A 24202-nucleotide genomic window follows, 5' to 3' on the forward strand; every position below is an offset into this window, starting at 1 on the left:
CATAATTTGCACAAGCTTATAGGAGAAAAAGTGCAGAGAAATTTGCTTTTTATCCATTTCAAAATATGTGGCTTATGACTTGAAGAAAAGTTTTAGCACTTCATACACTTGAAATTATATATCTTCTGTGGGAACAAAAAAATTACACGCCTGGTCCTTTTTTGCCTTGACATCTACTTTTGGGATATCACAATAACCAACTGTTTAGCCAACTTTCTTTTTTTTCCTTTTTTATTTCTTATTTGTTTTAATAAAAGAAAGTAACAATTAGCAGTACAAGTATAAACTAAATAAGTATATAAAGTATAGTGCAAATAACAGTACAAAACCAGTGCAAATATCTGAGCATGCTGTAAGCAGTGCGGGTGGCACTAATGATGATGATACTTACCTATCCTTATTCCGGTGGCAAACTTTGCGCACAGCAGAAGCACGCTGATGTTTTTGGTGCTGCTTCCCCAAGCCTGCTCGCAGCTGGACTCAGCAAAGAAGCAACAGTAGTGATGTCAGCGTGCTTTTGCCATATCAGAAATGGGCCAAGAGATTTCATTGGTCGAAGTCTGCACATTGAGACCCTCAGTAACAGCTAGAAAAAGCTAGAAGTGATCAGTTGAGTGCTTTTCTCCCCACTGCAGATGGATTCTACATACTGCCACTAAAACAAAGTAATCACTGAAAAGAAGTGCACACCACTATGAAATATATGCATAAATACAAAAACTTTATTGGGACAAATATGTAGATAGTATATATAAAAAAAAAAAAAAAACATGTACTTAGGGACATTTAAAACACTTAAAACAGCTCAAACAGAGCATAGCCCAAACCTGGAGCACAACACCCCCTGAGGAAGTCGCTTTGCTACGGAACGCATGGGGGGGGCTCTGGCATGACCCCGTCCTTGCTTACTGGATGTCCATCTTTGTCTCTTGCCGAAGCATCATTTAGTATTGCTTCTATTTTTGTATATTTAACTACTGTGTTGCAAGTTAGGTGATCGTAAGACATTGTTATTTTTTTACATTCTGTGGTAATTCTATTACAGGTTACTTATTTTGGATCTGTGGGAGAGGGTTCATGGCCCTTCTCCAGGGTTATGCTATGCTCTGTTTGAGCTGTATTATTTGTTTTTAAATGTCCCTGAGTACATGTTATTTGCTATTTACATGTGCCCCAATAAAGTTTCTGTATTTATGCATATAATTCATAGTTGTGTACGTTTTTTCAGTGATTACTTTGTTTTAGTGGCTGTTTTGTTTTTTCACTGTAGCAGCACCCTTTATATTATAATATATATATATATATATATATATATATATATATATTATACACACATATATGTAGTTGAGCCCCCCCCCCTTTATCCATCTGTTGCTGGATTCTACATACAGTCTATGAAGCCAATCTCCTGCAGAGAGGAGATGACAAAGATAAATGCTTTGAATTGCTTTAATATACCAATATAAAAAAAGTCTTCAAAGATCTTTAAAAGGCATGACAGTTACCTTTTGTGAAGTCCACTCTTCGTCTAAGATAGTCCAAATATGACTGCCAAATTTCTACATAGTCTGTGGCTTGAATGAATCCTGCATTCAGGGCCTTTTCAAAAGTTTCTAGATTTTAAAACACAGATAATTAGAAACAAAATACAACAGTACTAAAATACACTACCAAATTTTGTACACATTAAACCTAAGTATCCATGAAGTAAAAAGTCTCCACCATTAATGATTATACATTTTACTTTACATTATATAGAACAAATCGGGTATTTGCATTACACATAACTGGTTCAAGAAAATTTGTCTGCATAATGGATGCCATTTTATGACTGCTGGTGATCAGCCTCAGAGACCCCCACTGATAATGAAGGGGCTGCAGCACTGGTTTAGCATTGTGGCCCCTTCATTTTCAGATTCGTTTTTTCTCTTGTTGTGTCTCCCATGATTTATAATTTGAGGCAAAAATGCAGTGGTACCATGACATGGTAATGCAACATGTAAAAAAAACAGCCTTACATTCCTCCCCAATGCTGGCGTTGCAGGGTGGGTTTGGGTACTGTTTTCCCCATCTTTTGGGTTTGTCCACTGATTGGGTTCAAGTGCAAAAGTCTATTGTCCTGGGAATCGTGGTTCCTCTTGACCCCTTGGTCTTCTTTCTGCACCTTTCTGCTCGGGGTTTGACCAAAAAACTGTTTAAGCTCTTTTTGCACATTGTCCTTGCGGCTAAAACCCACGTTGCCAAGTATTTGAAGCAGATCTTACCCCTGTCAGAGGATGAGCTTCTCGCTAGGATACGCAAGATTCGCTTGAGTCCCTCACTGCCTCTTTGAATAACACCATTACACAATTTTTGTCCGTGTGGGACCCATGGGATAGATTAACGGATAGGCAACAGCCATGAGCGAGGAGAAGGGAATTCCCTCCCCCCCCTCTCTTTTTCTCCACATCCGGACCTCCTCATTTCTATTCTATTTCTCGGTCACTCTTCATTGGGGGGACACCTATCCTGATAGGTATATGTTCTTACCACTAGGAGGCTCTTACACTAGGAAAAAAAAAAGTCGTCTCCTCCCTGGCAGGATATACAAGCCCACTGGAAGTGAGGTAATCAGTTTTAGCTAGTGTCAGCAGGAGGCAAGACACAGGTCTGGGAGCTCCCCAGACCTGGTCTTTTTTTTTATTATTTTCCAGTAAGGGCTGTTTAGTTAGATCAGGGATGTGGAATTCCTATCGCCCGTGACTAGCAGTTTTGGGCGCCGGGCAGGTGAATTTGTCCGGCCCTTAGCCCAGCTTCGGGCAAGCAGGGCTGGACCTGACAAGTGCGGCGGCGATCTGCAGTCTGTATGGAGCGGGCTCCCGACTCCTGCCCGCTCCATACTCTGCAGCCCGTGTCCTCCGAAGCAGAGCAGGGGAGATGAGAAGCTGTGTACAGTATTTGTCTTCTCTCCCCTGCTCTGCAGATGTGCGGGGGGAGATGAGGGGGCGTGGCTTCTTGCTCCCCGTGCAGACCTGCGTCCTCTGCCTTCACTCCCCCCAGCTGTAGCTTCGGAGAGCTGAGGGGAGGAGGCACGTCTGCACGGGGAGATGCTTGCGGCGCTCACAGGGGAGTATGGAGCGGGCTCGGCATTCCTGCTCGCTCGATACTCTGCAGCCCCCGGCTGTTCTCAGTAGCCGTGGGGCCGCCGCTAATAGCCAGCATGTGGCGATCGCCGCGGCTGGCTATTAACCCTTTAGATCGCCGCTGTCAAAGCTGACAGCGGCGTCTAAAGGGACATGTGAATGCTCCCTGGTGGGCTAGTGGGGTGGATCGCCCCCCCCCGCAGCGCGATCCCAGGGGGGGCAATCCACTATAGAGGTAGCCGGAGGGCTTACCTCTGTTCCCTGCTGTCCCGCTCTGTCATTGATAGAGCCTGGCTGGAATAGGCTCTATCAATGGATCACAGAGCACACAAATTAATAGAGTTCAATAGAACTCTATTCATCTGTCCGAGGAATCTAATGATTCCTCCTATAAGTGTAATAAAAAAAAAAAAAAAAAGTTTTTATAAAAGTTTGAAAGACACACATTAACCCAGTGGTCTTCAAACTGTGCCCCTCCAGATGTTACAAAATGACAATTCCCAGCATGCCAGGACAGCCGTTGGCTGTCCGGGCATGCTGGGAGTTGTAGTTTTGCAACATCTGGAGGGCCACAGTTTGAAGACCGCTGCATTAACCCCTTCCATGTTCAAAGTTCAAATCACCCCCTTTTCCTATATAAAAACATGTAAACATAATAAAAATAAACATATTTGGTATCGCTTCGTGCGTAATTGTACAACCTATGAAAATATAACATTATGTATCCCGTACGGTAAATGTAAAAAAAATACCAAACCACAGATTTGCAATTTTTATAATATCCCAGAAAAATAAGATAAAAAGCGATTAAAAAGTTAGATCAATACCAAAATGGTACCCATACAAAAAACAGATTATGGCGCAAAAAATTAGCCCTCATACAGCCTGGTATGCGGAAAAAAAACTAAAGCTACAGGGGTTAAAAAATGGCAATTAACCCCTTAACGACGCAGGACGTATATTTACGTCCTGCGCCGGCTCCCGCGATATGAAGCGGGATCGCGCCGCGATCCCGCATCATATCGCGTCGGTCCCGGCGCTAATCAACGGCCGGGACCCGCGGCTAATACCACACATCGCCGATCGCGGCGATGTGCGGTATTAACCCTTTAGAAGCGGCGGTCAAAGCTGACCGCCGCTTCTAAAGTGAAAGTGAAAGTGACCCGGCTGCTCAGTCGGGCTGTTCGGGACCGCCGCGGTGAAATCGCGGCGTCCCGAACAGCTGATCGGACACCGGGAGGGCTCTTACCTGCCTCCTCGGTGTCCGATCGACGAATGACTGCTCCGTGCCTGAGATCCAGGCAGGAGCAGTCAAGCGCCGATAATGCTGATCACAGGCATGTTAATGCACGCCAGTGATCAGCATTAGAGATCAGTGTGTGCAGTGTTATAGGTCCCTATGGGACCTATAACACTGCAAAAAAAATGTAAAAAAAAAGTGTTAATAAAGGTCATTTAACCCCTTCCCTAATAAAAGTTTGAATCACCCCCCTTTTCCCATAAAAAAAATAAAACAGTGTAAAAAAAATAAAAAATAAACATATGTGGTATCGCCGCGTGCGTAAATGTCCGAACTATAAAAATATATCATTAATTAAGCCGTACGGTCAATGGCGTACGCGCAAAAAAATTCCAAAGTCCAAAAAAGCGTATTTTGGTCACTTTTTATATCATTAAAAAATGAATAAAAAGTGATCAAAAAGTCCGATCAAAACAAAAATCATACCGATAAAAACTTCAGATCACGGCGCAAAAAATGAGTCCTCATACCACCCCATACGTGGAAAAATAAAAAAGTTATAGGGGTCAGAAGATGACATTTTTAAACGTATAAATTTTCCTGCATGTAGTTATGATTTTTTCCAGAAGTGCGACAAAATCAAACCTATATAAGTAGGGTATCATTTTAACCGTATGGACCTACAGAATAATGATAAGGTGTAATTTTTACCGAAATATGCACTGCGTAGAAACGAAAGCCCCCAAAAGTTACAAAATGGCGTTTTTTTTTCGATTTTGTCGCACAATGATTTTTTTTTCCGTTTCGCTGTGCATTTTTGGGTAAAATGACTAATGTCACTGCAAAGTAGAATTGGCGACGCAAAAAATAAGCCATAATATGGATTTTTAGGTGGAAAATTGAAAGGGTTATGATTTTTAAAAGGTAAGGAGGAAAAAACGAAAGTGCAAAAACGGAAAAACCCTGAGTCCTTAAGGGGTTAAAAAAATTAGAAAAAGTTCAGAATTAGTAAAACATGACGTAAACGATACAAATCTGGTATTGCTGTAATCAGGCGACCTAAAGTATAAAACTAACATGTTACCTCAACCACAAGGTAAATGGCATAGAAAAGAAAAACCACCAAATCTGCAAAATTATCTTTTACTATTTCAATTTCACTTGCCTTAATACATATATACTGTGTTTCCTATCCCCTCCTTTTTTTTGTTTGAACATGTGCTGCACTCTTCCCCACCCCCTCAGCCCAACCCTATATAAGTAGTAGTTAGCTACACAAGGGCCATTTCTTTCCTACCATGCTCTCCCAGTCAGACTGGGAGGCTGCTAAGTGAGCTATTACACCTTGTTCACACTGGTGTGGTGCTGTGCGGCGTCCGTTGCTGCCGTGGCGCTGTGTCTGCGGGGAGGTGCGACCCATAGACTGGTTTGAGTGGCATTGGGGCCGCTCTGCCAGTGGGTCGTTTCCCCCCTGTGGGCACTGGTGTCGCGGCGGTGGTGGTCGCCGCCCGGTGCTGCGCCATTTTATGCTAGGGACATAAGGGACCCACTCTAAATAGGTGGCCTTGACGTGGCGAGTGGGCTTGTACTTTTTGATCAAAAATGTATACTAACAACCTGTTTTTGATATTATGCTGAGAAGCAATCAGATCATTATACAAGATTGTAGATGTGCGACCATGTCTGTTTCTTCTACCTGAATTAATATATATATATATTTATTTATTTATTTTGGTTCAGAGAATATGTTATTGAAAAATTAAAAAGGTATCCTTATAGTAGGTAGTTATGGCTATTATAGGGCGAGGAGGAAAAAATCAGAGCGTAAAAGCGAAAATTGGCCCGGACAAGTGGATCGTCATGAGGGACAAGTATATTCTGCTCCATTTTAGTCCTGTGGACAAGTACCGTATATACTCGGGTATAGGCCGAGTTTTTCAGCACGATTTTTCGTGCTGAAAACACCCCCCTCGGCTTATACTCGAGTGAACTCCCCCACCCGCAGTGGTCTTCAACCTGCGGACCTCCAGAGGTTTCAAAACTACAACTCCCAGCAAGCCCGGGCAGCCATCGGCTGTCCGGGCTTGCTGGGAGTTGTAGTTTTGAAACCTCCGGAGGTCCGCAGGTTGAAGACCACTGCGGCCTTCAACATCATCCAGCCCCCTCTCACCCCCTTTAGTTCTGAGTACTCACCTCCGCTCGGCGCTGGTCCGGTCCTGCAGGACTGTCCGGTGAGGAGGTGGTCCGGTGGGATACTGGTTCCGGGCTGCTATCTTCACCGGGGAGGCCTCTTCTAAGCGCTTCGGGCCCGGCCTCAGAATAGTCACGTTGCCGTGACGACGACGCATAGGTGCGTTCATTGCCAACGTACTTCTGCGTCATTGTCAAGGCAACGCCTCTATTCCGGGCCGGAAGCGCGGAGAAGAGGCGCCCCCGGTGAGAGGGGGCTGGATGATGTTGAAGGCCGCAGTGGTCTTCAACCTGCGGACCTCCGGAGGTTTCAAAACTACAACTCCCAGCAAGCCCGGACAGCCGATGGCTGCCCGGGCTTGCTGGGAGTTGTAGTTTTGAAACCTCTGGAGGTCCGCAGGTTGAAGACCACTGAGGGCGAATGATGAGAAGAGGATGATGAAGGGGGTTGTGGGGATGATGAAGGGGGGTGGGGATGATGAAGGGGGGGGTGTGGGATGATAAGGGGATGATGAAGGGGGGATGTGCGGGATGATAAGGGGATGATGAAGGGGGGATGTGCGGGATGATAAGGGGATGATGAAGGGGGGATGTGCGGGATGATAAGGGGATGATGAAGGGGGGGATGTGTGGGATGATGACAAGGGGATGATGAAGGGGGGATGTGTGGGATGATGACAAGGGGATGATGATGAGGATGTTAATGACGGGTCTGGATGATGACAGGGGGGGATGAGGTATTTCCCACCCTAGGCTTATACTCGAGTCAATAACTTTTCCTGGGATTTTGGGTTGAAATTAGGGGTCTCGGCTTATACTCGGGTCGGCTTATACTCGAGTATATACGGTAGTTTTTTTTATAAAATTTCCACACCCCTATAGATTCTTTACTCCCTTTTGTGTCCCTTTTTTTCAGGTGGGGGTTCAGGAGCATGACGCTACCTGTCCCACCATATGCGGCTAAGGAGCACGGGTCTTCAAAGTATGAACCGTTAACCCCTTCCCGCTAATGGCCAGCGCCTGGAGGTTGTACCCTGCGTCCGGGTCTCCCACTGCCCCTGCTAGCCCCGCTATATTAGCCTGGTATTATGCAGCGTGGCCATAAGCTGGATGAAGATGCCTGAGGTGAGTATAAGAAACTGGTGTCTGCAGGTGAGTATGTACTCCCTTCCCTCCACCACTACCTTAAAAGGGACTCTGTCCTTTATTGGGGTCCTTATGTGTGGGGGCTGTGTTTCTTTATACTGGGACAGCCACCAGCCCTTTGCAGCTGCTCCCTCCGGCAGGTGTTGAGGGGATTATGACTTCCCTGCTCATCTCCGCAGGTGTCATTGGGTATCGGCTGCCCGTAGCGGGGATTATGACAGCTCATTGCCACCTTTTCTTCTCCCCCCTGAGCCAGTGCACGAACAGAGAGGTCAGGTAGCGACACCCCTCCAGGTTTGCACGCTATACGGCTCTTTATTCGACCCACGGGTGCTTACCCGTGGCCTCATCTCTGCGCGCCTACAGCGGCGTTAAGCTCCGCCCCTCCACCTTTTCGGGGGGCGGCGCCACTTGTACTCAGAGTGGCTCCGTCGGCCTCCCTGAGCTGCGGCCCGGCAGGAGCTCCCTGTCAGGGCCGTTCTGTTGCCCTCTGTTGGAGCTATACGACGGCTTAGCAGGCGCTTCACAGCTGCCCGCTGTATGTTTATTCTTATAATTCTATTTGAATTTTGTTAACCATCAAACAATGAAGCTTTATTGATTATTTGCATAGATATATACAGAGGTTCAACACTATAAAACAATAGGTCCGTAGACCCAAAAACAGTCATAAACAAACAGGTACATAAGATAAGATCACAACATAAGATTGGAGTACACAGCGGTTCTGTTCAGTCATAGGGCACTACGCTTCCCCTCCGACGTGTAATCACAGCCATAGTCGACATGGAGCACAAATCTAGCATTCTCGCCTGAGTCATAGAAAAGATCATCACCCATCCCTCCCCCCCCCCCCCTCCCCCCCCACCCACCCAACGCCACATCAGTACAGTGAGAAGGTATGAGTCATGTCTGGGCAATAAGTAGAGGAAATCCATGGATCCCAGACTCTGATTTGAATCTTGTTAATACATGAGGTGCAGAGTTCAAGTCCCCAGTGGACCAAAAAGTAATAATTTTGCATCTATTACATATTAAAATGAAGCCTTAGAGAAGAAAAAAAATAAAAAATCCACACACATTTTCTGGTCACTCTGACCATTTGGTGTAGTTTGGCGCCCTCTAGTGGCCAATTCTTGTTTTATTTTACAGCCTTGGCCGGTCTGCCATATCTGTTCTTCTTAGTTTAATATCTGCAGTCCTTTCCTAGAGTCTGCATTGGGGGCTGCTTTATTTGTTTGTTACCCTAGACTGTGACCTGCTATACACTATACATGAGCTGCTTAATGTATCCCTCTGTCGTCCATAATTCTGCATTGCTGCTCACTGTCATGGAGCATATGCGAAACGCCGAGGCAGATTGTTGCCAGGGAGGCACAGTCCCTTGGAAACTATCTGTTCTCTCCTACCACACCTTGTGCCAGCTCTTTGGAATTCCTGACAGACACTGGGTCTCTTTTGAGGTTCCTCGTTTGTCATGTCTGCCGGCCACCCATCCTAGGGTGTTCTTGGCATGTCATACTATATGTTCCCTTCTCCACAGGCTACAGCATCTAGTGCTCCGGATCCTCACATCCAGCGCTAGGTCTCCATGGGAATATCCCTGTGTGGGCATGGTTTGGACCTGATATCACTATGCCAAACAGTGATATCGCCTGTCACTCATCTCACAGCTGCCGCGCCAGCGGCTGGCACTCCGGTGCCCCACTGCTGGTGTGAGGTGTCCAAAGGAATGCCCCGTCGTCTACTAGGGACCCATAACAGTCAGTCAGACAGTGGTCTGCATGGTTTCCTCTGCCGCCTGTCACACGTCACACAGCTGATGTATCAGAGGCTGGAGTTCCAGTGCCTCACTACTGTGCGAGGTGTCCTATGGAAGGACTCCTCTGCTCTTGACCCATACCAGTAAGCCAGACAGTGGTCTGCATGGTTTCATCTGCCGCCTGTCACACGGCTGATGTATCTCTGGCTGGAGTTCCGATACCCCACTGCTGTGTGCGGTATATGAAGAACTAACCCAGTGTGTCCTACGGACCCTATGACTCGTTGTCTACATGGACCAGTAAGCCAGACAGTGGTCTGCATGGTTTCCTACACCGCCTGTCACATCACATGGCTGATGTATCTGCGGATGGAGTTCCGGTTCCTCACTACTGTGCAAGGTGCCGACGGGATGAATCGTTGCCTACTGTGGACCCATACCAGTAAGCCAGACAGTGTTCTGCATGGTTGCCTACACCGCCTGTCATACATCAAACGGCTGAGGTATCGGCGGCTGGAGTTCCGGTGCCTCACTACGGGGCGAGGTACCGACGAAACGACTCGTTGTCTTCTATGGACCCATACCAGTAAGCCAGACAGTGGTCTGCATGGTTTCCTACACCACCCGTCACACATTACATGGCTGGTGTATCTGCGACTGGACTTCCGGTACCTCACTACTGTGCGAGGTTCCCTACGGAATGACTCGATGTCCACTATGGATCCATAACAGTAAGCCAGACAGCTGTCTGCATGTTTTCTTCTGCCGTCTGTCACACGTCGCACGGCTGATGTTTTTTCAGCTGGAGTTCCGGTACCCCTATGTTGTGCGCAGTATACGTAGAACTGACACAACGTGTCACATGGACTCTATAAGGGATGTCAGGGAAGCATTCCATGGCCCCTCTGCCTCCCTCTATCTCCAAGGGGGCGGGGTTTCTAGGCCTCCCCACCCTCCCACCTATGACAAAGGGGCAGTTATCGCCTGTCTGACTTGTTCACTTTTCGCCAAACGCCTGGGGGTGTTCTTGTTCAGCCAGACTGTTGTCTACACTGTTTCCACTGCCAGCTGTTCCTGACCTCAGGGCTGCCGCAGACATAGCCAGGTTTCCCGTACCTCGGGGCTGGGTGAGGGATCTGAAGTAGGGTCCCTACAGGTATACGGGATTGATACAAGTCGGACAATCCTTCGTCTGTTGGGTTTTCTGCACCACTCTAGTACCCCGCTTTCTTTGGGAGGTTGAATGGAGTTTTCCGCATGGCTTACTACTACTTCGGGTCACCTTCCATAAACTTTCACCCCGTGGACGATAGTTCAGGTTACCCACTGCCATAATGTAGTTTTGGAGGGAGTCACCCCATGTTGCCCCATGGGCTTTATACAATGTACCAAATACTGGTTTACAGGGATACCTACTTGGCCAGGTCCCTCTCTGCATGTCTACAGGCTGATATCTCACTCCACTGTGTGTTTCTGTATGCGGGACCCAGCGTGGCCACGGTCCCTTTGCCACATAGCCAGACTGTGTCTGCATGGTGTTCTAATCCACCTGGTCACCTTCCCTGTTTCTGCAGATGCCACGGCGGCAGTCCGGTGTCTCTCTTCCAGGTGCAATTCCGCAGAATGTGTACCTGTGGGTTCTTGGGACCCTTTCTACCTGTAAGTCACACTGTCTGTATTTTTCCTGCTCCACATTTTTTCTTCATCTCCTAAGTCTGCGTCTGCAGCCTTGGTGTCTGGCACCATTAGGAGATGGGGTGTGGGCTTTTTTTCTGCAGGTCCCAGGGACTTTCTCAGCAACAGCAGCATCACTCTGTTCTCCTTTCTTAGGTTGCACTGTTGGTCTGCTTGAGGCATACCTCCCTTCCTGCTGGTCCCTTGGATGTCTGCGGTTTCTTTCGTGTCTGCAGTCTTGGTACCCCACTGCTATTGTGGGGTACCCATGTCTGTCTTCCTACATATGCCTAGACCGCTCTGTAGGTGTAGAGCCCACCTTTCCTTTTGTTCGGGGTGAGCCTCGGGGCTTCCGGTGATTTTGTTTCGGCAGTTCTGCGGCGGTTGAGCACTTCTGTTCTGACATTGGGTCTGCTGGGGCGAAGGTCAGTCCCTCCCTATGTCTCCAGGTTTTTTTTTTTTTCAGGGTTTTCTGTCCGGGGTGGCTCAGGCCCCTAATCGTTACTGTCTGGAATGGCTTGCAACACATCTTATATTTTTTGCCCAGCTCCAGTGTACAGGATTCCGATCCCTCTTGGGACACAAGGTGGCTCCTCCAGACAGCGATGATTGCCGCTCGGGCCTGGGGGCTCCGTCCGCCCAGTACTTTTTCAGTGCCTGTGGGGCAGCATTTCCCTGCTCCTACTGCGCCTGGCACGTTTTGCAAATCCCCTTTCCACAGGGGGTTTGGGGATCAGGGTGCTTGGCATGGGTCTGTACTTGAGTTTTCATCTCGACCACCCTTGTTTCCCTCCTCTGGAGGGACAATTTTGTTGAGTTTTCTCTGCCACCAAGATGATGCCATCTCGCTGTTCCCACTATGTAGGTGGTGTATCTGGCGGGCCCCTGTTTTTTTGCTGAGAGCATTCAACAGTGCTTTTTACTGTCTAGGCTTGTGTGCCTACTGTCCACTATTACAGCCTGGCTCTCTTTCTGTTTTTTGGTTATCTACTGCTCTCACGCAGCCTTGGCTCTCTCCTCTGTTGGAGGAGTTTGAGTTTGTACAATCTCCCTGGAAGGGGTGTGTTCTTCCTTCACTTTTTTCCATGTCAGTTGTACTGCACTGACACCAAAGTCTTCTGGAGTAATCCTTCCTGTGCCCATACCCTGAGAATCCCAGCTGGGATCTCCTTGGTTTCTCCCTCCGTTCCCATTCTGGCAGGATGTTTCTTCAAATATGCTCTGGTTCGCTTGGACCACTGGGGTCTATGACTGGTTGGTCTCCTTGGATTGGACTCTGTCCTAGGATGCTGTGGCGTGCCTTCTTTTCAGGCGGCTCTTCCGGTTCCTTGGGCCTTGGTGATGTTTCCGGTCTTGGACATGTGTAGTGATCTGGTCATGACTCCTCCGCGATCCCATTAGTCGGAGTGGTCTTTCTGTTATGCACTCCTTCATGGAAGTTTGTTGCTTGGAGAGTTTTCGTGCACATCTGTTTTCCTTACTCTTCAGGGGTTCATCTTCCAGGTGACTCTACGTCTCCAGTTTACTTGTCGGTCTCTCCGGTATCCGAGATGCCCCCCCCCCCTTCAGGGGGGTTTGCCGCTCTTTTCTTCCTTCGCGGTCCATGTCCTCCCGAGTTGGAGGCCGTTCAGGTTGTCCGCTTACACCAGTATGGCTATTTACGCCTTCTGGATGCTCATGGCGGGTCCCTGGGACAGGGTTTTTTGGGTCTGCGGCTGTTCAGGTCTTTGCTCTCATGCACCGGACCTCTCCAGAGCAGATTTCCATCTTTCTTTTTTCCTGTGGTTTCTTGTCTCTCTATATGACCCGGGTGTCTTGGTTCTCTACAGAGGACGGCCCCTTCCCTTGGTGTCCTAGTCCATCTCCTTGGACGGGAGATCTTCCTGGAGTTCAATTTCTGGCCCTCTAGTATCTCCTTGCCTGGGGGGCTTGCGGACACGCGAGTTCAGTCTCGGGACTGATTCCCTTTTCTCTGGGGGTTCTATTTCCCATCCTAGGGGACTGCTTTGGTAGGTCCCCCATCAGTAAGGTATCCCCCAATGAAGAGCAACCGAGAAAAGGAGATTTTTTTTGAACTCACCCTAAAATCTCTTTCTCGTAAACTTCATTGGGGGACACCGCACCCACCCATTTCTTCAGCCTTTTTCCGGACTATTTTTTCTGGGGTTCATTTCTAGGGTCCTTCGGGCATATATCTACTACTGCTTTGTGACAAAACTGATTACCTCACTTCCAGTGGACGGGTATATCCTGCCAGGGAGGAGCCGACTTTTTTCCTAGTGTGAGCGCCTCCTAGTGGCAAGAGCATATACCCATCAGTAAGGTGTCCCCCTATGAAGGCTACGAGAAAGAGATTTTACGGTGAGTACAAAAAAAAAAAAAAACTCTCCTTTATCTTCTCTCCCTCCTTTTTGGTGTTTTCTTCCTGTTGACTTCCCCCTTTTATGTTGTTTGCCTGTTTTTTTTTGTCTCCCCCTTCCCTTTCTCTTCATTTCCCCCCTCCCCTTCACCTTGTGGTCTCCTCCCTAAATGTACTAATCTTGCTACTGATCTTCCTGTTTATTCTCAGCTTCATTGATATGACAGACTCGTTTCATAGTTATGCTTCAACTTTGGAAGACATTATGTTCCACCCTTGGTAGACAATTTGTTATTTTACTGACATGGGGGATTCTTCCCCCTTGTCAGTTGTTGGATTATGTTTTCTTCTTATCCTTGTAAAACTTCAATAAAAATGTACAGTTTAAAAAAAACAAATAAATAAATAAATAAAAAAAACAGCCTTACAGAGTTCACCATGCAGGATAAATTAGGTAATATTTATAGTTTGGATGTTTTTTTTTAGTCCCACCATTCCCCCACTTGCATTGCACGGTCTTGTTAAATTTTATAATCCTCTCAGTTCACTGCCCCCATCATGATAAACCACCCCTGCCTCTAATTTTTATTATTTTTTAGTTTTCTACCTTTATATTGCTCTGTATTTTTCTGCTCAGCCAGATTCACAGACTGGGAAGGGGCGTTCCCCAGCAGGCGTGACATCATCTGAAGCCATACAGGTGAAAACTTCCTCCCTCACTCTGCTACACACAGCCCAGAGCAGTTCAGTGTGAGTGTGAGATGAGCTATGATTGGATAAGGCTGCACCCCCCCCCCCCCCCCCCCCCCCACTTCAGACTGCATTTCCCAATTTTGGACTTCTGCAAGGCCAGCAGGAGTCCAAAGTCTGTGCAAGAGATGCTCTGGACAAGTAGGGAGACACCTAATGGCAGTTTTTTTTAAACACAAAACATAGAAAACTTCATTTTTTTAAAAACAAAGTATATTAGAAAGATTGCAATAGCAAAAATTAGTTTTAATGAGAGTGCCCATTTAAATCACAATACTTCTGTTGTGCCTGCCTGTGTTATAATACTGGATTTTTGGATATATTTTTTAACTTAGCCTTACAAAAGCTCCCATATGAAAAAGTATTAATATAAATGTATTCCTAAGCACAGCACATCAGGTGATCTAAATGCCTTATTGCAAATACAATTCTGCCCTTACCAGTTATGGTGCTGTGATCAACACAATGGCGCTCTAAGGCAAGGATATAACTTTTCCACAAGCCTACTGTCCATGGGCAATTCCTGACAGCTCGATCATGTGCGCCAAGGACAAGTTCCTTCATTTTTAACTGTCTGTCCTAAGGAAACACAGGTATGAAAGTTTTATTTCACTTTTAAACCAAAAGATGGATGACAATGAAATCACGCATAAAAAAAAAAAAAAAAAAAAAAAATACTTTCACAATATGGTACTCACAAGATACTGTGTATATCTAGCCCAAAGATCTGGCACCAAGCAGTTGTCAGCTAAGGCACGCTCAAAAATAATCTGGATACGAGCAGGGTCTCCTTCTTTCAATTCAAAGTCAATATAAGCTTGGTATTCCGCCATCTTCGGCATTTCAGCAGTCAGCTAACAGATATAAAAGATAGAAAGTTATAGTCATTAAAGAGAACCAGTGCCCCCCCCCCCCCCCCCCAAAAAAAAAATATTATATATATAGGGAGTCCTAATCACACATTACACAGCCTTCCATTCCCGATATATATGTGCAATTAAAATTGGTCTGACAATTCCAGGAATCAGCCAGATAGTTGTGTGAACTCAATTTTAATAAGTGATGAGCGGGGTTATACAGTCAGGGCTTGTGAATGTTGTAGACACACCCCGAAAGTAAAATCCCACCCATCACCTGATCACCCACCCAACGCCTAAGTCACTCCCATTTCTAACACGCTCCTAGACATCTTATCCCCTAGCCAAAGGATAGGGGATAAGATGTCTAGAGGTGGAGTTGCCTTTTTAAGGTCTGGAGCATCTAACACAAAAGAAATCCTAATATTCTTAAGAGCGTTGGACAATACAAGCTTTTTGCAAAACTTGAAGAACCATCCACTTTTTAGTTTACATACTGGGAAAAAATAAGAAAACTTTGAGGAAACACACGGAGGGAGATCAAAACCTGTGGAGAGGAAAAGTTGCCAGTTGCCCATAGCAACAAATCAGATTGCTACTTTAATTTTTCAGAGACCTTGCTAAAAATGAAAGCAATTGGTTGCTATGGGCAACTGGTCAACTTTCCTCAACAGGTTTTGATAAATCTCCCCCATGTGTTTCCTCAAAGTCTGCTTATTTTTAACCAGTATGGAAGAAGTGGATGGTTCCACAAGTTACCACTTTGCTGCCACCTCTGTCCGCATCAGGAACTGTCCAGTGCAGGAGCAAATCTCCATAGCGAACCTCTCCTATTTTGCAAAGTTCCTGACACAGATCAAGGTGTCAACAGAGAGAGTACTGCGAGACTGGAAATAACTACACAACTTTCTCTGTAGCATACAGCAGCTGATAAGTACTGGAAGGATTAAGATTTTTTTAAATAGAAGTAATTTACAAATCTGTATAATTTTCTGGTACCAGTTGATCTGAAAACTTTTTCAAAACAGTATTTTAGGCCATTTTTGGAGTGGTAAAATGGCTGGCCTAGAAAAAAAAAAGCTAAAAAATTTGTAAAATAAAAATGTGGGAAAAATTAAGGGAACACAAACAAAAGGTGTCAAAATACAGATGAAAATATAGTACAAAGCTGTGTGTGTGAATCCAGCTACGGTCTTTATGGGGTATTCTGGCATCATAAAATGGTATTAAAATAAAACTATCACCCCAAACCACATAACTTACTAAATTAGTGAGCTCCCTGGCTCTTCCCTCTCTACAGAGACAAACTATCATCTTCTGCTGCCTTTTCAATGGGATTATGCTGCGCTGTTCACATGGCGAAATTTCCGCGTCAGATGTTTCTTGTGCGGAATTTCTGATTGCGGTGTCCGCAAAAAGAATAGTCACTTCCATTCTTTCTGTGGGACTTGGCAAGAAAATGCATTGCCGTATATGCAGTCTCCAGAATGTTCACACAGAGATTTTCCTTGCGGACATTCCGTGGTCTGAACATAGCCTAACAGCTATGGGTGGGGAACTGGCAGGAATTGTAGGAGGAAAGGGAACAGGGTGGAAACACTGTGATAAAGAGATGAGAGAAAGCAATGCATTCTGGGATTTGTAGTACTGAGCAAATGCTCAACTAGGAAGCAGTGAGAGGACATGGTTTGGGAGAAGATTTTATAACCGTAGCAGACAGGCAAGTAATACTATATATGTCTCTGCAGTATTTCTATATTACTTTGGATGGCGCATGCTTTCACATTACCCCCTCCCCTCTCCAAGTATGAGATCAGAAGTACACGAGTGTTCTATATTCTCTATGGCTGTTTTATTACAGCTCCGTACAACTCAGAAGATTTACTGAATATTAACACAGTTGGTCATGTACATGAGGTTTTATTTAAATCATTAAAGAATTTTTACACTAAAGTTTCACATAAAGTATTTTTACATTAGACATCAAAATGCACCCTAAACTCTACTGGCCATAAACAATTATTTTTATAGTTATTGCAGAAGACTCTTAAATCTTGTACAGCACTCACCAGTGCTTCTTCATAAGGCTTGTACTTGTCCACTTGTTTTATTGCCTTCATATAGTTCTGATTGACAGTCTCTGGAATGGGTTCTTCTGACCATTCTTCATACTCTGCATAGGTTGATGCCATATCTATCAAGCATAAAACAGACACTAGCACTTTATAGTCATTGCTCATATTGTTTTTCCATTGCATGAGAACTTTCAGGAAGTAAAAAAAATCTCTATAAATATCCCAAAAAAAAAAAAACAAACAAAAAAAAAAACTTAAGAGGTACGTACCAAAAACTTATCTGCCTACTCCATAGGGCTACTATGTATTTGATTCTTTCTTTCTGATCATTCACAAAGATTGATAATCCCCCACCAAGTCAGTTGGTTGTCAGATGAAAATTGAACAGATCATATGGAGATACAGTGACCCCCCGACCTACGACGGCCCCGACATATGATGAAATCGACATACGATGGCCTCTCAGAGGCCATCGCAAGTCGATGTCAGCATCGACATACGATGCTTTTTTATGTCGGGGCCATCGCATTAAGTGTTTTCCGGCAGCGCCAAATGCTTAAGCTGCTGCCGGATAGCAACTTAATGTTCCCCGTGTGGTGCGGTAAGTATTACTTACCCCTCCACGATGCTCCGGGGTGCCCTCCGGGTCCAGCGCTGGTCTTCCGGTGTCTTCTCGGCCCTCTCCGATGACGTCAATACGCTGCTGCGCACGCCATCCAATAGGAATGGTGTACGCAGCGGCGTAATGACGTCGCTACGCAGGCCCAGTAAGGCCTTGCGGAAGACAGAAGAGGACCGGAAAAGACAGAAGAGGACCGGAAAAGACAGAAGAGGACCGGAGAAGACCAGGAGAGCCCAGCGTAGGCCCGGGATCACCATCGGGAGCGGCGGGGACACCATCTCGAGCGGCGGGGACAGGTGAGTACAGCTTCCTATACTTTACATTGCACGAATCCCTCAACATACGATGGATTCGACAAACGATGGCTCGTTTGGAACGAATTACCATCGTATGTTGAGGGACCCTTGTACAGTAAACTCCTGAGCAGGATTTTGACAAAAGTATTAGCTTAGGATGTTCTGCATGTTCCAGATATATGCAGTGTGGGAAAGATTACCTACTGTTTACTTTTATCCTTTGTTGCTAGATTTAGTGTACCTTTCCCCTTAAAGGGGTGCTCTGGCTCCGTGGTTGCGAGGCTTCAGACACTGAGCCTCCAGCGCTGCGTGCAGCCGAGACAGGTAGGTGCTACATGAGATTGCGGGGGTCCCCAGAGGATAGGGGATAAGATGTCTTAGGGCCAAAGTACCCCTTTAAGGACAACGCCTATTTTTACCTTAATGACCAAGCCCAAATTTTCAAATCTATCACGTGTCTCTTTAAATGGTGATAACTTTGACATGCTTTTAACTTAGTGACGGGATTCTGAGAAATTTTTTTCGTGACATATTGTACTTTATACTAGTGGTAAATTTTTGTTGATTCATGTAGCATTGTTTGTGAATAACTCAAATATTGTGAATACAATTTTAAAATTTCAGGCAGTTTTTTAAAATTATTTTTATGGCATTGACTGTATGGTAAAAATTATGTTATTTTTATTCTGTGGATCGGTACAATTATGGAGATACCCAATTTATATAGCTTTTTTTATATACTCTCCCCCCCTTTTCTGTGTTGTCATGTTCTTTTTTTTTTTTTATTTATCATCCAACTGCATTGTGTGGGGGCAAATTTTTTGCGGGAAAAGTTGCACTTTTTATTGGTACCATATTTGTGACTGATCTTTTTTATTCCATGTTTTCTGTTCTGTTCCCGGCCACAATTAATACAGCGAGTTCGGTCTCGTCCCGGCCTGGCAGGAGTCCAAACTCAGGAAGTGTTTCTTTGCACGGAGCTTGATTGTCAGCTGCACAGAAAGTGAAAGCTCTACAGATTCTCACAGAAAGCTGAACAGACTGACCGCTGAAGAAGAGCCTCACTGAAAGCAACACAGACCCTGAGGTCTTTTATTCATCACAATGCTGCAACAATGTGAGGGCAGAAGTTGTCAGTGATGTCATGCCTGCTGGGAAACTCCCACTTTCTCCTGCTGGGAAATTGCACTTTTAAAGCACTGAAATTGTTTTTAAGGGTGGGAAGGGTGTTCCGAGTAGTTAGCGAACATAGCCTGAGGTTGTTGAGAACAGTTTATTTGGTGACAGGTACTTTTTAACTCTCTATGCACAATTATATGAAGAAACCCGTCAATTATTTCTCTGAACACAAAGTATTGGCATAAGAGTTGACAATTGGAAACAGGAATTTCTGTCCCTATAATACGCTGCCCTCAGCATCAGAAGCTTAAGATAGCCGCCAGGTTCCCTTTATAGACTGGGTCAATGTCCATTCAGCATTTTTGTTTCTTCCCCTGGCCTTAAAAACTACAGTGCTTTTATTTTTGCAGATAGTAGCTAGTATCGCCATCTATGAAAGGAGCTGAGCTGCTTAGCCTGCTTCATTATTACAATGCAGTACTGTGGTTTGCGTTAAGGGGTGAAATTGTTTAATAGTTAATACTAAGTATTCTCAGAGGAACTTACCTAGAAGAGGTACACCTAGCTGTCGTCTGAAAAGTGTGTGAATCCTCTCAAGTTGGGTATTTAGCATTTGCTGTTGTTCTGCTGAAGGAATAGTACCGGGCAAAGGCTAATACAAAAGAAATAAATGTATTCACATTTAACTTTCTACATATTTTAAATCATTCAACAGCAAATGTATATGGTAACTAAATATCCAAGAGGGTACTCTTACACGCAGTACCAGTGTCTGGAATAACAGTGGGCTGCACCTGGACTTGTCCCTGGTGCTGCGTGTAGGAACACCCTAAAGCAGAACTAGATATTTTATTATTATCTAAATACAATTACCTGAATGGTTCCTAATATTGCATTCTCAAATTCCCTGTAAGCATCCCATATGGTTGATCCTTTGGTCATATGAAGTCCAACAGCTGTTAACGCTCGGTCAAAGATAGTGCGAACCTTGGCAATGCCACCCTCTTCGCCCATACCTCCAATTGAATACTGGGCATACTCTAACCAAATTTCTGGACCTAAATAAAACATATCTGTGACTGCAGAATCATTTACATTTTTGCTTTACCCTAGTATGATACATAGCTTTAACGTGAGAGTTTGTTATCTTGTACATGAGGCCACACTGTATTTGAGACAGACAGATGTGTTCCTTGAAGACGGATGTAAAGAAAAGTAAGTAGACTGAAGACAATTGAAGCTTACAGATATAATCTTTAACAGCTTTCTCAAACAGCTCATAAACCGCCTCACGGCTTGAATCATCTTCGGCAATTTTCATCTCATCCTTCAACCAGTCCAACCATATCTCTGCAGGGGAAAAATACACAAAGAAGAAAGTGTAATACTGTGGCATTTGGCTATTGTGTTGTTTGATAAGGGTCCCAAAATAAAAATAATTGGATTTTAGGAATTATATGCACCTATATCCATTTTACTAGACAAATTCAATGCAATAAAACCTACCAATACACATTAAGGGGTTTTTCTTAGACCTACTGTCTGGAAAAACTGCTACAATTCTGGCACAGCTGGAGCTCATTTCGTTCTGATGTGATAACTACTTAAGAACTATGGGGGAGATTTATCAAAATCTGTGTAGAGGAAGGAAGGTACAATTGCCAACAGCGACCATTTAGATTGCGTCTTTCATTTTTAAAAAGGTCTATGAGAAATGAAAGAAGTAATCTGAGCTGCTGCAGCTGGGGATGCCCGGGATCATGCACGTGGCACCCCGTTTGTAATCAGTCCCCGGAGCGTGTTCGCTCCGGGGCTGATTACGGTCGACCGCAGGGCCGGCGGCGTGTGATGTCACGCCTCCGCCCCCCGTGTGTCGTCACGCTCCACCCCTCAATGCAAGCCAAAGAGCGTTACGTCACACGGGGGCGGAGGCGTGATGTCACACGCCGCTGGCCCTGCGGTCGACCGTAATCAGTCCCGGAGCGAACACGCTCCGGGGACTGATTACAAACGGGGTGCCGCGTGCATGATCCCAGGCGTCCCCAGCTGCGGGACTCCCACGATCAGGCATTTTATCCCCTATCCTTTGGATAGGGGATAAGATGTGTAAGCACCGGAGTACCCCTTTAAGGGTCTATTCACACATACAGTACCCTGTACATAATTTACATAACTGATGCTGCAGAGTTCAGTGTAAACTAAATGACTAAACAAGTAAGTCTTCAAGTCTACAGCATCAAATCCTGTGCATCAAATAAACTGTACTTAAAGAGAGAGATTTTGTACTCAACGTAAAATCTCTCTCGTAGCCTTCATTGGGGGACACCTATACTGATGGGTATATGCTCTTGCCACTAGGAGGAACTGACTCTAGGAAAAGAAGTCGGCTCCTCCCTGGCAGGATATACCTGCCCACTGGAAGTAAGGTAATCAGTTTTGTCACAAAGCAGTAGGAGAAACCTACAAAGAAATATGACCGAAGGACCCTAGAAAAGAATCCCGGATAAATAAATAAAAATATATAAAATAACCGGAAAAGAATATTCGGACAAAAAAAAAAAAAAAAAAGTGAAGAAATGTGTGGGTGCGGTGTCCCCAAATGAAGGCGAAGAGAAAGAGATTTTTATGGTGAGCACAAAGAAAATCTCCTTTTCTTGGTCGCTCTTTATCAGGGACACCTATACTGATGGGACGTACCAAACCATCTAGGGTGGGAATAACAACCACTAGCGAAAGGGAATCAGACCAGAGACCAAACCCACTTGTCCGTAAGGCCTGCGAATGAGACCCCAGGCCAGAGAAACGGCTGGACACCGGCTCTAGAGAGGCCTGGTGCGGAAGATCGAAGACCTGAACATCTGCAGACGCAAAACCCCTATCCAGGAGCCCACCGCAAGCACCTGGGAGGTGACATAGCTCAACTGGTGTAATCCGGATGACCGGAACGCCCTCCAATTTCGAGAGAATATGGACCCCAAAGGAGAAGATTGAAGGGAATAATGGCCAGGAAGAAGCAGAATGTCCAAAAAAGGGGCATCCCGGAACACCAGAGGGACAGACATGGGAAATGGAGGTTCCTGAGTCACCTGGAAGATGGACACGGAAGAATAAACAGCCAAGAAAGGAGCAGAAAAAGCTGAAAAGGAGTATCCGGAACATCGGAGCAGCCGACATGGGAATTGGAGGTTACCAAGTCTCCCGGAAGATTTACACCCAACGGGTAAGGAAACCCAATGTCCACAAAACGCTCCAGGTGACAAAGCTCCGTGCAGAGACAGAAGAAGTGCGGTACAGAAAAACCGCCCCATAAATGAGATCGCAGAGAAATCTGGGCAGGACCGCTACACATGCGCAAGACCACAACCATCACTAAGGCCAAAGGAACCAGGAGGGCCGACCTAGAGAAGAAGGCACGCCACAGCGTCTCAGGATAGTGGCCAAGACAAGGAGACCAATCGGTCCTGGGCGCCAGTAGTCCAGAGCACTCTGAAGCAACAACCCGTCAGGACAGGAAAGGAGGGGAAACAAAAGGGAACCCAGCTGGGACTCCCAGGCTCTGGGCACAGAAAGGTAACTCTACATGGTGGGCCATTTATATGGATACACCTTAATAAAATTGGAATGGTTGGTGATATTAACTTCCTGTTTATGGCACATTAGTATATGTGATGGGGGGGGGGGGGGGACTTTTCATGATGGAGGGAGACCATGGCGGCCATTTTGAAGTTGGCCATTTTGAATCCAACTTTTGTTTTTTCGATAGGAAGAGACTTATTGGGAATTTCACAAGAAAAACAATGATGTGCTTGGTTTTAACGTAACTTTATTCTTTCACAAGTTATTTACAAGTTTCTGACCACTTATAAAATGTGTTCAATGTGCTGCCCATTGTTTTGGCTTGTCAATGCAACCCCTCTTCTCCCACTCTTGTACAAAACTGTGGAGTCAGTGTAGCGCTACTGACACCGTCAAGGGAAGGAGGAACACACCCTACCAGGGAGATTGTGTCGAGGGGGGAGGAGAGCAATGGCAGGACCCAAACGACAGACGGAGGCTAGACCAGCTGTCACCGAGCCACACATAATAGCAAAAAAACGTCCGACAGAGGGGAGTGCCAAAGCTGCCTGAGCAGCAGTAGATAACCAAGAAACAGGAAGAGAGCCAGGCTGCAATAGGGGGCAGTAAGCACACAGGCTGAGACAGCGAAAAAGCTCTACTGAATGCTCTCAGCGAAAAAAGGAGATTTTTTAACACTTACCGTAAAATCTCTTTCTCGAATGATCCATTGGGGGACACAGACAGTGTATCTTGCTGTCTCTAGGAGGTGTGTCACTATGGTGATAAAAAAAAAATCAGCTCCTCCCAGCAGGATACAACCGCCTTCAGGCCGTCAGTTTAAGTTCCAGAGCAGGAGGAGACCAATAGGTCAAGGAAAAACCCCAAACTGTCCGAGAACCAGAAGAAAAAACATAACTGAACACACCCTCGGACAGAGATCCAAGGAAAAACCCCAAAAAGGGCGGGAGCTGTGTCCCCCAATGGATCCTTCGAGAAAGAGATTTTTCGGTAAAAATCTCCTTTTCTCTATCGGCTCCATTGGGGGACACAGACAGTGGGACGTACCAAAGCCGTCCCTTGGGTGGGCACATAAGTAATCAGACAGACGGCTGATCCACTACCGCCTGCAACACCTTACGCCCCAGGGTAGCATCAGCCGATGCGAAAGTATGAACTCGGTAAAACCTCGAGAAAGTGTGGAAAGACGACCAGGTAGCAGCCTTGCAAATCTGCGAGGCCTAAGCTCTAGCCTAAGCCTATTCTGGAGAGACCAGGATGCCCCAACAGAACGTGTGGAATGAGCCACAACCCTGAAAGGAGGAATCTTCCCCTTACAGCGATAGGCTTCCGAAATGGCAGACCAAATCCACCTAGAAATGGTGGCCTTGGAAGCAGGTTGTCCCTTGCGACGACCTTCCGTAAGGACGAAAAA

At 45.7% G+C, this 24202-nt stretch overlaps 1 protein-coding gene across 5 annotated transcripts in view; it reads right to left on the reverse strand.

The window, feature by feature from the left end:
- Positions 1-24202, reverse strand: part of SART3 (spliceosome associated factor 3, U4/U6 recycling protein) — a 117286-nt gene that overhangs the window by 47764 nt on the left and 45320 nt on the right. For all 5 annotated transcript variants that reach the window (XM_056528784.1, XM_056528783.1, XM_056528785.1 and 2 more), the window contains exons 3-9: positions 20458-20562; positions 20086-20270; positions 19759-19864; positions 17170-17294; positions 14942-15097; positions 14684-14822; positions 1506-1613 (exon numbers count right to left, since the gene is read on the reverse strand). In XM_056528784.1, the coding sequence (XP_056384759.1) occupies positions 1506-1613; positions 14684-14822; positions 14942-15097; positions 17170-17294; positions 19759-19864; positions 20086-20270; positions 20458-20562 (924 nt within the window). The remainder of the gene's footprint in view (positions 1-1505; positions 1614-14683; positions 14823-14941; positions 15098-17169; positions 17295-19758; positions 19865-20085; positions 20271-20457; positions 20563-24202) is intronic.

This window comes from Hyla sarda, chromosome 1 (assembly GCF_029499605.1).
Source record: "Hyla sarda isolate aHylSar1 chromosome 1, aHylSar1.hap1, whole genome shotgun sequence".
NCBI lineage: Eukaryota > Metazoa > Chordata > Amphibia > Anura > Hylidae > Hyla > Hyla sarda.